General features: G+C 45.4%; 1 protein-coding gene across 2 annotated transcripts in view; it reads left to right on the top strand.

Annotated features, from left to right (window-relative positions):
• CDC42BPG (CDC42 binding protein kinase gamma) overlaps window positions 1-17,102 on the top strand; it is a 327,785-nt gene that overhangs the window by 176,003 nt on the left and 134,680 nt on the right. For both annotated transcript variants that reach the window (XM_068259435.1, XM_068259434.1), the window contains exon 8: window positions 14,039-14,239. In XM_068259435.1, coding sequence (XP_068115536.1) covers window positions 14,039-14,239 — 201 coding nt within the window. The remainder of the gene's footprint in view (window positions 1-14,038; window positions 14,240-17,102) is intronic.

Genomic DNA, 17,102 nt, shown 5'->3' with positions numbered 1-17,102 from the left:
GATTTTATTTTTTGTCACAAGTTAGCGGAAAATGACACTTTGTGACAAAAAAAAAAAAAAAGTTTCCATTTCTGCTAACTTGTGACAAAAAAAAAAAATGAAATCTGCCACGGACTCACCATGGTCCTCTCTGAATACCTTGAAGTGTCTACTTTGCAAATAGGGGTCATTTGTGGAGTGTTTACTTTCCTGCCATTTTGGGGGGGTGCTAAATTGTAAGCACCCCTGTAAAGCCTATAGGTGCTCATTGGACTTTGGGCCCCTTAGCGCAGTTAGGCTGCAAAAAAGTGCCACACGTGGTATTGCCGTACTCAGGAGACGTAGTATAATGTGTTTTGGGGTGTATTTTTACACATACCCATGCTGGGTGGGAGAAATATCTGTTAATGACAATCTTTTTTGATTTTTATTATTTTTTTTACACGCAATTGTCCATTTACAGAGAGATTTCTCCCACCCAGCATGGGTATGTGTAAAAATACACCCCAAAACACATTCAACTACTTCTCCAGAGTGCGGCGATACCACATGTGTCCCACTTTTTTGCACCCTAACTGCGCTACGGGGCCCAAAGTCCAATGAGTACCTTCAGGATTTCAAGGGTCATTTTGAGACATTTGTTTTCAAGACTACTCCTTACGGTTTAGGGCCCCTAAAATGCCAGGGCAGTATAGGAACCCCACAAGTGACCCCATTTTAGAAAGAAGACACCCCAAGGTATTCCGTTAGGAGTACGGTGAGTTCATAAAAGATTTTATATTTTTTGTCACAAGTTAGCGGAAATTGATTTTTATAGTTTTTTTTTTCATGAAGTTTCATTTTCCGCTAACTTGTGACAAAAAAGAAAATCTTCTATGAACTCACCCTACTCCTAACAGAATACCTTGGGGTGTCTTCTTTCTAAAATGGAGTCATTTGTGGGGTTCCTATACTGCCCTGGGATTTTAGGGGCCCTAAACTGTGAGGAGTAGTCTTGAAAACAAATGTCTCAAAATGACCCTTGAAATCCTAAAGGTACTCATTGGACTTTGGGCCCCTTAGCGCATTTAAGGTTCAAAAAAGTGTCACACATGTGGTATCGCCGTACTCAGGAGAAGTAGTATAATGTGTTTTGGGGTGTATTTTTACACATAACCATGCTGGTGGGAGAAATCTCTCTGTAAATGTGTAAAAAAAAAAAAAAAAAAATAGATTGTCATTAACAGAGATATTTCTCCCACCCAGCATGGGTATGTTAAAAATACACCCCAAAACACATTATACTGCGTCTCCTGAGTACGGCAATACCACGTGTGGCACTTTTTTGCAGCCTAACTGCGCTAAGGGGCCCAAAGTCCAATGAGCACCTTAAGGCTTTACAAGGGTGCTTACAATTTAGCACCCCCCACTTGCCAGGTCAGTTAACAAACCCCACAAATGACCCCATTTTGGAAAGAATACACGCTAAGGTATTTCATAAGGGCCATGATGAGTTCATAGAAAATTTTATTTTTTGTCACAAGTTAGCGGAAAATGACATTTTGTGGAAAAAAACAAAACCACAATTTCTGCCAACTTGTGACAAAAAATAAAATATTCTATGAACTCACCATGCACCTCACGGAATACTTTGGGGTGTCCTCTTTCCAAAATGGCATCATTCGTGGGGTCTGTCCTGGCATTTTAGGGTCTCTGCAATCATTACATGTATGACCAGTATTGGGAGTATCTGCTATACTCCTTATATTGGGTATACGGGTAATGCACTCTGGGCTGAAAGGAAAAATGAACATCAAACAATCAATCAATCAATGTGGATGAAAAAATATCTGCCAAAAAAAGTGAAAAAAAAAGAAGAGGGGAAGGCGTCTGCCAGGACATAGGAGCTGCCACCCAAAAACGTCCAAACCCACTCAGCTCGTATGCCCTGGCAAACCCGATTTTATCCATTCATATCCATTTATTCATTCAGTTCTTTTTTAATACAAAGTGCTTGCCAAAGCATCTAAACCCCAACACCGCTCCTCGGCCCATATGCCTCGGCAAACGTATCTTTTTGACTGCGGAGGAGAAATCTCGTCCTGCAGCACTGCATGCACTGATTTTGTGTAACCTGACAGAAGCACAATGCTTCTGTCAGGATGCACCATCAGTGCTGCAGCTGGTTAGTCGGTCGGTCTGGATAGAAAAAAGAGAGAAGAAAAACAAAAAAAGAGGGGAAGGTGTCCGCCTGGACATAGGAGCTGCCAACCCAAAAATTCAAACCCACCAGCTCGTATGCCCAGGCAAACCTGATTTATTAATCCACATCGATCGATGTGAATGGAGAAATCATTGCTTGAGTTCTTATTTTGATACAAAGTGTTTGCCAAAGCATATGAACTCCTCAGCTCATATGCCTCAGCAAACGTATCTTTTTGACTGCGGAGGAGAAATCTCGTCCTGCAGCGCTGCATGCACCAATTTTGTGTAACCTGACAGACGCGCAATGTTCTGTCAGGATGCACCATCAGTGCTGCAGCTGGTTAGTCGTTCGCTCGGTCCACCTGGAAGGTTAATGGATGGAAAAAGAGAAAAAAAAATACAAAAAACAAAAAACAAGCAAGCAGCAAAGCAATTACTTCATTAACATTAATAAACTTTGAACTTTTTTAATCAAAACCTTAACATTGCGAACCAAACATTAACTTTTTTGCTTACCTGTTTTTTGTTTGTTTGTTTTGTTTTTTAAACTTGGCTCCTGAGGACAAACCTCTCCTCCCCCATGGGACAATGTGCGAAGTGCAAATCGCACAGAGTTGTGGCGAAGTACATTCCGCATTTTGTCCCAAGTGAAAGGAGAGGTTTCTGGCAGCCCTGTGTATTAGGGTCTCTGGAAACCCGATGTTTGGTTTCACACTGCATATTGACATATCCGGTGGGTCGAGCCCGCCGCACCGTATCGTCCAAAACAGACCTTCAGGGAATACCACAAGAGTAGCATTCGGCCTAGTAATGAACTGCGTCGCCATAGACTAACATGACTTCCGGGCCGATTGAAATTGCCACAGAAGCCACGCAGTGACGTAGGCATGCACTAGCGTTAAGTCAAGCACTTCCGGCGTAGGGGGGGGGACCGCAAAGTGTGACTTTCGCTAGGCATTTTGCCCTAACGCATCGCAGCAGTGTGAAATAGCACTGAGAGACCCTTGTGTGCCTACCGCTGTGTCTGGAGTTCCCTGCTCTCTAAAAGTGTACCTGCTCGTGGTACCTCTCAAAACACTCCCCTAGGCATAGGCCAGGCTGGTCAGGACAGGTGGGACAATAAACAGTGGTGTCACTCCTTACTCCAGCCCTGTTGCAGACACGACAACGTTGTCTTCGGATTCAGTGACCTGGGGTACTCTGAATTGGATAGACGTTGCCTTCCATGCAGCCGGCTAGTTGCATCTTGGGGTTGGGCCACGGCACCTCCTGGATTCAGGAGTTCCATCATGATCTGTTTATTAAATTGAAGAAATGATCCAGTTCTCCCAGCCTTACTGTAGAGAACAAAGCTGTTGTAAATTGCCAATTGAATGAGGTAAAAAAAAACACTCTCTTTATACCAGCGTCTTGTTTTTCGGGCAACTAAATAGGGCGCTAACCTCTGGTCATTGAAGTCCACCCCTCCCATGTTAGTATTATATTCGTGGACGACAAGGGGTTTTTCAATGACCTCAGTTTGCCGTTGAATTTCAACTGTCGTGTCTGCGTGAATGGTGGACAGGAAGTAAACCTTCCTCTTGTCCTTCCATTTCACCGCGAGCAGGTCGTCAGCACACAAGGCGGCCCTCTGCCCCCGTTCAAGTCTGGTGGTAATGAGCCGTTGGGGGAAGCCCCGGCGACTAGGCCGCACGGTGCCACAGCATCAGATTTTTTCTATTTTTAAGTGCTGAAAGAGGGCCACACTTGTGTAATAATTGTCCACAAAAAGATGGTACCCCTTCTGGAACAAGGGTGACACCAAGTCTCACACAACCTTTCCACTGCTCCCCAGGTAGTCAGGGCATCCGACCGGCTCCAATTTTGAGTCTTTCCCCACATAGACACTAAAATAAGATGTATAGCCTGTGGCCCTTTTACAGAGCTTATACAGTTTCACCCCATACCGGGCGCGCTTGCTTAGGATATACTGTTTGATGTGAAGGCGCCCGGTAAAACGTATGAGGGACTTGTCTACGCAGATGTCCTGTTCAGGGGTATAAGCATCTGCAAATCTGGATGACAGGTGATCTATGAGGGGCCGAATTTTGTGTAGCCGGTCAAAAGCAGGGTGGTCACTTCGATGACAGGTTTTGTTGTTATTGAAGTGCAGGAAGCACAGGATGTTCTCAAATCGTGTCCTGGACATGGCAGCAGAGTACAGGGGAACATGACATGCTGGGTCCGTAGACCAATAAGACCGCAACACATTCTGCTTTACTAGTCCCATGTGAAGGAGAAGGCCCAAAAAAAATTTTATTTCAGAAACTTGGACTGGTTTCCACCGAAAAGGCTGGGCAAGAAACTTTTCCGGATTGGCGGTTATATATTGTGTGGCCTTACGGTTGGTCTCTGCCACAATTAAGTCTAAGAGATCCTGGGTGAAGAACAGATAGAAAAAGTCTAGGGCCGATCCTAGATTATCTGTCTCCACCTGGACCCAGACTGGGCGGTGAAAGGGGGAAGTACGGGTGCGGCGGAATCAGGGAATTGCCAATTTGGGTTTGCCAGCACCTCTGGTAAACTAGGGGTAGTACGGGCCCGTCTTCTTGGTGGCTGCGACTGGGATCTTACTGCACGTGCCACTGAACCAGTTTCAACTTCCATGCTGGTGCTCGCCACTTCACCAGGGTCTACGGAAGTACTGGTGCTAGGTCCAGGAGATGTTGTACTGCTGGTGCCTGCCCCACCATGAAATCTCAGCCAAGCACGAAAACCACTCTGCTGCCCTTGAGGCCGATCCTGTGCCACCTGCGGTCCAACAACATGGGGTATGGTACGCCTGGCTTAAGCTGAGACCTCAACCTTGTCATCACTATCGGTCAGTGAGCCACTGCTCTCTACAGGTTCAAACTCTGACCCGGAAGATGCGTCGAATGAGGCGTCCCAATCGTCCTCATCCGACTCGGCCATGTACCTGTACGCCTCATCATCGGAATACCTCTTTCTTGCCATGGTGGACTGCTAAATTTAGGAGGTATTCCTCTGAGACTACCCAGAAAAAAAGAGCACCTACCTAGCAAAAGGGAGTATTTGAGGTAGAAAGTTTAACAAAAATCAAAACTGAGGTTTACAGTGCCACAGCTATTGTACAGTGTTTTTGCAGTGATCAGAAAAAAAAAAGTCACTGCGGTGGGGCGGGCTGAACGCAAGTGCAGGCGAACGATCAGGCCTGATCGGGCAAACACTGCGTTTTTTTGTGGATCCTAGTGACCCTAATATAGATCTGACTGTGATCAGTAATGATCACTTACAGATACTATATAGTACCAATGTTGATTAGCGACAGTGATGACGCTAATTAGTGACTGTGGTGCAGTGGGCTGAGCACTAACTGACACAAAGGGGCCTAGCTAACTGGCCTAACTGCGAACACTAGAGATACTAAAAAAGTGACAGTTTTCACTGATCACTATTTTTAGATCACTAGGATAGTGACAAGGGGGTGGTGGTGAGTGGGGATTCAGAGGTAATCAGAAACAATCACAGGGCAATCGCAGGCCAATCACAGGGCACTCAAATCACGGGCCAATCAAAGCCAATCACGGGCCAATCAAAGCCAATCACAAGGCAATCAAAGCCGATCACATGACAATCAAAGCCGATCACGGGACAATCAAAGCCGATCACGGGACAATCAAAGCCGATCACAGGACAATCAAAGCCAATCATGGGACCATCAAATACAATTACAGCACAATCAAATACGAAGTCAGCACAATCAAATACAATTACAGCACAATCAAATACAATGCACTGGGAAGGTGATTGGGGCGGGGGGGAGGGGTGTCTGAGGGCGATCTGAGAGTGTAGAGGGTTGATTAGGTGCCTGCACGGGGAAGACTGGGTTCTGATCTGATGGGTGGCAGACACGGGGTGACCGATGGGAGATCAGTGAGTGATTACAGGGGAGAACAGGGGAGAATAGATGTAAACCATGCACTGGGGAGGTTATCAGGAGGGGGGGGAGGGGTCTGAGGGTCTGGGTGGGTGATCAGGTGCCCCAAGGGACAGTTTAGGGTCTGCTCTGATGGGTGGTGGTGACAAGGGGTGATAGGCAGGTGATAGACAGGTGATCAGTGTGTAAGGCAGCTGTATACGAATGTATACCATATACAGGGGGGTGGTCGGGGGGGGGGGGGGGGTCTGGGTGGGATCTGAGGGTAGGGGGGTGATCAGGGGACCCTAGGGGGCAGTTAGGGACCTAGTCTATGGGATAGCGTTGACAGTTAGTGACAGGGAGTGATTGATGGGTTTTTATGTGTGTGCTTGGGTGCAAACTGTGGTGTGCTGGGGTGATCATGGGGGGTTCTGAGGGCTGGGGTGGGCGATCGGGTGGACTGTGTGGGGCAAAGAGTGTTTGTGTACACTTATCTGCAGGCTGCCTGTCCTCTCTGATGGTCCGGCGGCGATGTGACCATCAGAGGAGGAGGCAGCCAGTATAATACACTTTGTTACAATAACAGTGTATTATACGCTTCTGATTGGCCGGATCGCCGCATTTAAAACCCGCCGGCGCTGCTAATTGGCCGGCGGGTTACGTGCAGAGTGGGCGGAGCCTAATACCGGCGGCAGATCGCATCATGGATGACGCGATCGCCGCACAGCCACCTCTGATGCAGCCCCAGCCGATGAGCGTATTGCGGTCGTTTGGGCCCAGCCCTTGCTGCCGCCTATCGGCTGTGGGCGGTCCTCAAGTGGTTAAACTAAATAGTGTACAAACGTTTTAACTCCTACATGAACGTTATGGAAAATCCAAGTTGAAAATAAACTGTGAAGATAAACTATTTCATCCATCCTACTCCTGAAAAAACGTATTCATTTTTTTTTTCTAGAACCTGTTTTATTTTCTGTTTTAAAAAGCTAAAAAAGTAGGTTTAATGCTATTGTCTCATATGATGATGATTCAGCTTTTCCCATAGTCTCGCAGTTAGCAATCATGTGACCCCCAGCAAGACAAATTCAGCAATCATGAGGCCCCTATCAAGACAAATTCAGCAATCATGAGGCCCCTATCAAGACAAATTCTGCAATCATGAGGCCCCCAACAAAACAAATTCAGCAATCATGAGGCCCCCAACAAGACAAATTCAGCAATCATGTGACCCCCAGCAAGACAAATTCAGCAATCATGAGGCCCCTATCAAGACAAATTAAGCAATCATGAGGCCCCCAACAAGACAAATTAAGCAATCATGAGGCCCCCAACAAGACAAATTAAGCAATCATGAGGCCCCCAACAAATCATGAGGCCCCCAACAAGACAAATTCAGCAATCATGAGGCCCCCAACAAGACAAATTCAGCAGTCATGAGACACATAAATATACAGCAATTTGCATAAATAGGCAGAATGTCCCCTTAATATGGTAGACACCTCTCACCTGGCTTCTGAATTCTCCTCTGCTGGCTGCTGTGCCTGGCAATACTGTGTTTGGCTGGACTGGGGATGATGTGTGGGCTGAAAGGCTTGGCAGTGATGCTGTGGCCTGGCTGGCGGTGATGCTGTGGCTGGGTTGGCTGGCGGTGATGCTGTGGCTGGGATGGCTGGCGGTGATGCTGTGACCTGACAGGTCCCGTCTCACCAACATGCTCAGCTTTTATGAAGTGGTGAATGAAAATGTAGATCTTGGGAAAGCTGTAGATGTAGTGTACTTGGACTTTGCAAAGGCTTTTGACTCTCTTCCCCACAAAAGCCTGGTACAAAAGCTGAGGATACAGTGACTAGAAGGAAATGTCTGTATGTGGATAGAGAACTGGTTAAGGGATAGAAGGCAAAGAGTGGTGGTAAATGGAACATACTCAAAATTGGAAACTGTTAGCAGTGGTGTACCACAGGGGTCAGTACTTGATCCTATTCTTTTCAATTTATTTATTAATGTTTTAGTTGATGGAATACAGAGTAATGTAGCTATCTTTGCAGATGATACAAAATCATGCAGAATTATCAACACTAAGACTGATGGTGAAATATTACAACAGGACCTTGACAGCATGGCCATATAGGCAGGCACGTGGCAGATGAAATGTAATGTTGATAAATGTAAATTAATGCACCTTAGACATACCAATGGTAGATCATCATATAAAATAAATGGCATAAAGCTGGGAACATGAGACTTGGAGAGCATTCTTCATGCACTGACCCTCGGAGGACGCTCAGAAGAGCGAAACGTTTGCCGGGCACACCACCGCTCCCACTTCACCCCACAGCAACTTATTAAAGCTTATTGATTAAAGCTTTTTTTATGAACACGTCAGCTGGTAATAGTTTTAGAAAGGACATTGACCTTCTGGAACGGGTACAGAGACAGGCAACTAAGTTAATCAGAGGGATGGTAGATCTCCTTTACCAAGAAAGGTTGGAAAAACTGTGCTTATTTGGCTTGGGGAAAAAAGGCGACTGAGAGGTGACCTGATTTATATGTATAAATACATCAGAGAGCAATACAAAAGCTTGGCAGATGAGCTTTTTGTCCCTAGGGTTGTATGACGGACTAGGGGACATGATTTGCGTGTGGAGGAAAAAAGTTTTTGCCATCTATTTAGAAAGGGTCCTTCATAGTGTGAGTGGCTAAAATCAGGAACATCTTACCTCAGAAAGTAGTTATGACACTCTATATCTGCATTTTAAGAGTGCTTGAATGCTTTCCTTGCGTTGAAGGGCTTCTACGGCTATAATTTTAGGTAATTAAGGGGGAATGAGGAGTGGAACGGACAATGTACAGAGGTATGTGGATACAGCATTAACATACCTCGGCTATGGAAGCTTTGCTTCGGGTCAAGTGTCCTTTGAAGAAGAGCTGTCAGCCATACTATCTCAGAAAAAAAAAACACATATACAGTGGTTTGCAAAAGTATTCGGCCCCCTTGAAGTTTTCCACATTTTGTCATTTTACTGCCACAAACCTAAATCAATTTTATTGGAATTCCATGTGATAGACCAATATAAAGAGGGGTGCACGTGAGAAGTGGAACGAAAATCATACATGATTCCAAACATTTTTTACAAATAAATAACTGCAAAGTGGGGTGTGTGTAATTATTCCGCCCCCTTTGGTCTGAGTGCAGTCAGTTGCCCATAGACATTGCCTGATGAGTGCTAATGACTAAATAGAGTGCACCTGTGTGCAATCTAATGTCAGTACAAATACAGCTGCTCTGTGACTGCCTCAGAGGTTGTCTAAGAGAATCCTGGGAGCAACACCACCATGAAGTCCAAAGAACACACCAGACAGGTCAGAGATAACGTTATTGAGAAATTTAAAGCAGGCTTAGGCTACAAAAAGATTTCCAAAGCCTTGAACATCCCACAGAGCACTGTTCAAGCGATCATTCAGAAATGGAAGGAGTATGGCACAACTGTAAACCTACCAAGACAAGGCCGTCCACCTAAACTCACAGGCCTAACAAGGAGAGCGCTGATCAGAAATGCAGTCAAGCGGCCCATGGTGACTCTGGACGAGCTGCAGAGATCTACAGCTCAGGTGGGGGAATCTGTCCATAGGACAACTATTAGTCGTGCACTGCACAAATTTGACCGTTATGGAAGAGTGGCAAGAAGAAAGCCATTGTTAACAGAAAAGCATAAGAAGTCTCATTTGCAGTTTGCCACAAGCCATGTGGGGGACACAGCAAACATGTGGAAAAAGGTGCTCTGGTCAGATGAGACCAAAATTGAAGTTTTTGGCCAAAACGCTATGTGTGGCGGAAAACTAACACTGCACATCACTCTGAACACGCCATCCCCACTGTCAAATATGGTGGTGGCAGCATCATGCTCTGGGGGTGCTTCTCTTCAGCAGGAACAGGGAAGCTGGTCAGAGTTGATGGGAAGATGTATGGAGCCAAATACAGGGAAATCTTGGAAGAAAACCTCTTGGAGTCTGTGTCACGGACGGTTGCGGGGCCGCAGACGTGTCCTGGAACCGCCCGTGAAGAAAAAGCGATCGCGCTCGATTCTCTGCATCGATTGCGATTCAGATCAATAGAATGTGGATTGGTTGTGTAGGGGCTACCTGTAGCAACCTGGAGTTTCCCTTTCTCCCAGCTGTCACGGAACAGCCGGGAGAAACGTAGGCGAATCTGGAGGATTCGCCGTCGGTTTCTCCGATTTCTTGGTCAGATCTGCTGGTCATTGCAGCGAACAGAACTGACATTCCTGGGTTTTTTTTTTCGTTTTTTTTCTCTTTCCCTACTTCCACCAAAAGGGCACTAGCCTGCTGCAGAGTGTCCCTGGCTTCAAGCTGTGCTGATGGTCCATCCATCAGGTATAGTTGATAAGCATGATGGCAGAAGCAATCTAGTTGGGGGAAAAGTCAGACACTCTGGCTCTCTCCAAGCAGGGGAGCTGACACGTAGCTGGCTGCCCCCAAACTTCAAAGAGCCTTTGCCTGGGAATGACCTGCTGTAAATCCCAGAGGTATCTCATATTCCATAAACTGCTATATGTGTCATATTTTCTGTGTTGCCAGGCTGGCAGACCCTCCAAACTAACAGAGCATTCTTGGCCCTATCTGGCGCTGGTTCTGAAGAAGTTTCAGAACATTCTGAGGTAAAGACTGCCAGTTAGGCAGTTCGAAAGTGCCCTGATGATACCACAGGGGTCCTACACCTCATGTTTGGTATCAGGCTGCTGGGTAAATCGAGACAGACCTGAAAATGTTAGTAAATCTGCCCTGACCTGTACGGTTCTGTGAGATAGAGCCCATATATGGCTAGATATGATTTCTGGTCCCCAGGACAAGGGGAGGACTCATCTCATATTCTAAGGGGGTGTGTGGCCCCTGCCCTCACTCCCTCCTACTGGATCAGGGGCATAAGAATGGCAGAGGAGACAAACTCAGTGTCCTCCACCCTGAAACATCATCTTGATCTCATCTGTGCCAGCTTGAGGATATGCTGGCATCCACCTGGTCTGAACTCTGAACTTTGATTGAAACCAAGAACTTTACAAGTTTTCCCACAAAAGGACACCTCTCCATGAACTATAAGTATCCGTTTTTTCTCCCCTTTATTTTCATACTGTGTTATCTCATGTCTCAATAATTGTTGATTTTAATAATTTTCTGTATATATTAATTATTTATATTGCCGTGAATAAAGACTTTATCAAAGTAATTCACCGTTCCGCTACCCTATTATTCATCATACACAGGAACTGAACTCAGACTTCTGAAGAGACGCTACTATTGTTGTTATTAGCCGGACAGAATGGAGTGTGTTAACCGTTTTTATTTGCAGGTCGAGAAATAACCAGTTAGTGAGTTCCTCTGTCTCAGAAAACAGAGGTGGTGGCAGTTATAGTGTGTAAAGTTGTTTTTACCATACCTCACAGGATCCCTTCTGTTGCCCAAGTTCCGTCGATTTCCGTGCACCGAGTGCAACCACAGCTTGCATGAGTGGTGTGCTGAAACCGATTGGAAGGCAGTTTGCTGTCTGACCACTAGGGCTCCTGTGACAGTCTGCAAAAGACTTGAGACTGGGGCAGAGGTTCACCTTCCAGCAGGACAACGACCCTAAACATAAAGCCAGGACAATAATGGAATGGTTTAAAACAAAACATATCCATGTGTTAGAATGTCCCAGTCAAAGTCCAGATCTAAATCCAATCGAGAATCTATGGCAAGATCTGAAAACTGCTGTTCACAAACGCTGTCCATCTAATATGACTGAGCTGGAGCTGTTTTGCAAAGAAGAATGGGCAAGGATTTCAGTCTCTAGATGTGCAAAGCTGGTAGAGACATACCCTAAAAGACTGGCAGCTGTAATTGCAGCAAAAGGTGGTTCTGCAAAGTATTGACTCAAGGGGCTGAATAATTACGCACACCCCACTTTGCAGTTTTTTGGGTTTTTTTAACTGTTTGGAATCCTGTATGATTTTCGTTCCACTTCTCATGTGTACACCACTTTGTATTGGTCTTTCACGTGAAATTCCATTAAAATTGATTCATGTTTGTGGCAGTAATATGACAAAATATGGAAAATTTAAAGGGGGCCTGAATAATTTTGCAAACCACTGTATAAGTAGATAAATACTTGCTCTACGTACATAACATATGTATTGCACTGTCCACGTTTTGATTTTAGTGACTTTTCTACAGAAAAAAAAAAGAAAATCCTACTTAGAATTTCCCATTTTGAGTGTGGCTAATTTTGAAGCCAATCCAGATGTAATTTCCTCCCTTACTCTCCTCTGCCTGATTGTGTATGCATTGCTTGCCCCTTCACTATAGAAAGTGAATTGTCTCAGCATGAGAAATATTGGCCAATCAGCAGGGCCGGTTCAAGTAACAATTGGGCCCTAAGGCAAGATTAGCCTGGGGGCCCCCCAACAGACACCCCGACAACAAAGCGTCATTAGAGGCCCTTTGTTGTAGCCAAATCTCCCTCCTGGGCCCCTGAGCTGGCTGCTGACCCTCCCCCAATCACCTCCCAACTTAACAGACTCTGCAGAGACCCTGGGAGCAACAGTTAAGATGGGGAGGGACACCTTGGGGGCCCCTACAGGCTCTGGGTCCCTGGGGCAATTGTCCATTTTTTCCTATGGTAGCTCCAGCCCTGCCAATCAGAGAGGAACAGAGGCGTGGAAGGGGGAAAACCGGAGGAAAAGAGGCTTCAGACAATCTGGCTGCAATAGTTAAGTCTAAGGGGGAAAGTAGAGAAGCAACAACAGGACAACCCAGCATGTCCTGCAACTTCCTTTTAGTGTACCAAATTTTGTGTGTACCAAATAAGTCAGGTAAACTGGGGAATGATAATTTATCAACAAGAAAAGTAATATTGATTTTAACTTTTGGATTGCCTGGTTAGCATCCTTATTACTTGTTTACCAGATAGAAATAAAGAATTGATTTTTTTTTTTGCCCGACAGTTGCATTAAATTTGTGGCACAAAAAAAAGAAACTGTACATGGAAAAATGCATTTGAACCAATTTGTCATCTTCTATGTAAGTTATATTTTTGCCTCTGCTACCTCCTAGTGCTTTGCAGCAAAATGTACTTTCTTGGAAAATCCAGTCATTGGATTGGAAATGGATACTGACCCCTGCATAACTAGGTGTAAGGCCAATATCACACTATGCACATTGCGTTGAACATTCTGAAAAGAAAATCCCAATGCAACAGTGATGAAAAGGGGGCCCTTTAATGCTGTGCAAGTTGCAATACCATCGCAACTCTTCCAAAAGTTGCACCGAGTGTTAGCTGTGCAGTGTTACTACTATCCAGTACAGTGAAGCATACAGTGCAATGAAAGTATGCTTCACAGCCAGCTTCACAGCTTTAACGCATTGCATGCTGGAGCCATAAGATTGTGTAGGTAATTGGCATTTGGAGTGCTACTTATAGTGGAGATTTCACAGCTTAATTTCCCCCCCAAAATGTATCTGTATCTTAACAGATTACTGTCCCGTCGCTCATACAAGCTTTGGTGCTTGTTTGGTAGCCTGGCAACCATCATGCTGCATCTTACAGCTATCAGTTGTGTAACTGGTGCCTAGGTAAGTATGCTTTTCCTGGATGTTGGATCTATGCACAACTGTTGTAATCCAACACCAGCCTAAGTTGTATAACCATGTTAATAAGTTGATGGTAGTACAGATTGTAGCACTGGAAGTAAGTTACAAAAGAAAAGATATGTGACCACCAGAGTTAGTTTTGTTGACCGTAGGTCGGGTCACTTTATGTGCCTAATATGTTTTATGAAGCAGTGGTGGCAACTTTAGATTTGTTTTTAGTGTGGAAAGGATTGTTCTGCACATGTGGTAGAAATGTACAGTTTCAAACAACCCATGTTAATAATTGTTGCTGAGCTATTTGTTTCTCTTCCTCTACAGGTTGAATCCTCAGTGGCTGTTGGCACCCCAGACTATATTTCACCAGAGATTTTGCAAGCCATGGAGGATGGCAAGGGGAAGTATGGGACAGAGTGTGACTGGTGGTCTCTTGGCGTCTCTATGTATGAACTTCTTTTTGGAGAAACTCCTTTCTATGCAGAATCTCTTGTAGAGACATATGGAAAAATTATGAACCATGAGGTAAAAAACCTAAATATAAAAACCTTCCCCATTTTTAGACCCTATTCACACAGTGAGTCGTTGGTACACTCCCATATCTACCACCCATAGTGCAGCTGGGTGGGGGAGGGAAGTGGCTGGCAGAAAGGACATGGCAGGTGGGGGTAAAGCTGGCACATTGCAGCATCCAAATACAGCTGTATTCATTGATGGTGTTTTAATTTGAATGGGATGAACTCCATGAAGTGACAGGAATGCTCATTGAGAACTCAATCTGATTGGGGCCTTGGTTTTAGACTGTTTCACCGTGTGTGAACCAAGCATTTCAGTTCTTTCAGTTACTAAATTGCTGTCAAGTCAAATTTAAAGAGAAGAAAACCTTTCCCTTACCTTTTCCAATTCAAATAGTTCAGTCCTTTAAGTACCTTGCTGTTACCATGCGAGTCAACATGGCATCCTATTTCCCTATTGCTTCTGCTTACCTGCTTGGACAAAACTTCCTATCTCAGTGGTACGACTGCTGCTTCATTTTGCAAAAGTCTGCCTTACAATCTGACTGCAATCATTATCTGCACATTTAATTGGTACGATTGCTGGATACATTGCTGCGAAGATTGTTTAATATAAATTTAAAGTAGTGCAGCATTGTTTGTAAATTCCCATTTTACATTTGCGAATCCTTGTGTTCCTGCCCAGTGAGCAGCAATTATTTAATGCATGCCTGTTTTTTTGGTAGCCACTCCCATCCTCAGCTGAACTGTTTTCCCAATTTGTAATTGAGAATTACTTCCATTTCTACCATGGCAGCTATCGTACCTATTTAAGCGCTGGAGTGAGGTCACTCGTGCCATTTAATTCCTAAGTGCCATTTATTACAAAGTGCTTTACAACTTACCAAGAATTCACCCAGGAATTCAAACCGGATTCAACAGCCACAGGACTCTGCTGGAAACAACTACTCTGCATCCAGAACTGCCTCCAATGCCGTTGCTAAAAGTGCCACTGCTGGATATATCTTGCTCTGCCATGTAGATTTTGCTTCTTTATCTACACAGTAGTAGCAGTAGGGTATTGTACCGTGTTAGCCATCAGTAAAAGCAAGAAGTTTTAAACCAGGATATAAGCCAGACGAAGGCTGCAAGGCCGAAAGCTTGCTTATTTTTATTCATTTTTAGTTAGTCAATAAATGGTATCATCCTGGTTTAAAACTTCTTGCTTATTTACACAGGTTTGCTTGCACTAACTGCATACTCATATAAACTGTTTAGTAGTGATTGGAAATTTCCTGGTTCTAATCACACACCATGTTTACTGCACTTTTTCTTATGTTCTGCCTGTCTGCTAACATCTACAAGTTGCATTGCTACTTGTATCCTCCCAGTGTACCAAACTCCATATTCGTTTCACCTGCTCTGCTTTCCTCACCTTACTTCTCATGAACTGTTAGCTCTCCTGAAATCTCTCTCTCCCCCAGCAGCTCAAAAACCTCACAAACATTTAAATCCCATTCAAATTTGCTTACTCTCTTCCTCCTGCTCTTACTTGCAGCTGGTGATATATCACCCAATCCTGGGCCACAGCCTGCTGCCAGACAAGCATCCCCTGCTGACCTGCTTCACACACTTCACAGCCCTCTGTCCACAAATAACCTCAACATCCATCCTCGCTCCAACCTTATTCTCATCCATCCCACCCACAAACACATACTCCCCCTACCCTGCGGTCTCTGGAATGCCAGATCAGTCCGCAACAAACTTACAGCAGTCTACGACCTCTTCCTCACCAAATCCCTCACTATCTTCGCACTCACTGAGACATGGCTCACCCCCTCTGACTCTGCCGCAGTGGCTCCCCCGGTCCAGACAACCGGACCGGGGGAGGGGTAGGTCTGCTCCTCTCCCCATCCTGCGCCTTCCGTGTCCTCACTTCACCTCCCTCCCTACAATTCACATCATCCGAGTCCCACACTATCCTCTACAAAACAATTTCTCAATAACTTTGCCTCCTGGCTCCCACACATCCTCTCCTCTGACCTCCCCACCATCATCCTCGGGGATTTCAATATTCCCATCGATGAACCCCCCCGAATGTCGCGACCCGGCTACTCACCATAGCCAACTCACTTGGCCTAGTACAACACACCAACACCCCCACCCACACTGCAGGTCACACTCTCCACCTTATATTCACTAAATCCACCACCATTACTGACCTTGACATTGCACCCTTCCCACCCTCAGATCACCTTCTCACCTTCAACCTCCTCACAGAAGGCACCTCCAAACTACCTGCCCACCCACCTGGTTGATGGCAGCGTGACCTACGCAAGCTCAACCCTAGTGTCCTTGCTGACCCCCTCCAAGCCCCCTCCTCCACACTCCCCACTCTAACATGTCCTAATCTTGCTGCATCTCATTATCACCAAACTCTCTCATCAGCCCTGGAGGAAGCTGCTCCCCCAATATTCCGCCGCAACCGGCCCCCTAACCCCCAGCCCTGGCACACTACCCATACTCGCAACATCCAGAGGGTAACACGCGCCACTGAATGGAAATAGAGGAAGACTCGACTTAACCAGGATTTCCTACAGTACAAGACTAACCTTCTGCAGTTCCACACTGCCCTTGCTGATGCGAAGTAGGAATACTTTACCAAGCTCATCGGAGCACAAGCTTTCAACCCCCGGCATCTTTTTGCCACTTTCAACTCCCTGCTTAAACCCACCCTCCGTTTCCTCCTTCTCTGCCACAGATTTAGCCACCCACTTCACCAACAAAATTTATCTCCATCCGTCAGGAAATATCAAATCTTAAATCTTCTCCTCCCACCCCTTCCCATCCAGCTTTTCCTCCACCCTATCCTCCCCTCACCTCCTTCACTCCTG

Source organism: Hyperolius riggenbachi, chromosome 11, assembly GCF_040937935.1.
Source record: "Hyperolius riggenbachi isolate aHypRig1 chromosome 11, aHypRig1.pri, whole genome shotgun sequence".
NCBI lineage: Eukaryota > Metazoa > Chordata > Amphibia > Anura > Hyperoliidae > Hyperolius > Hyperolius riggenbachi.
The sequence above is the reverse complement of the archived record's forward strand: the minus strand, read 5'-3'. Positions and strand labels throughout refer to the sequence as shown.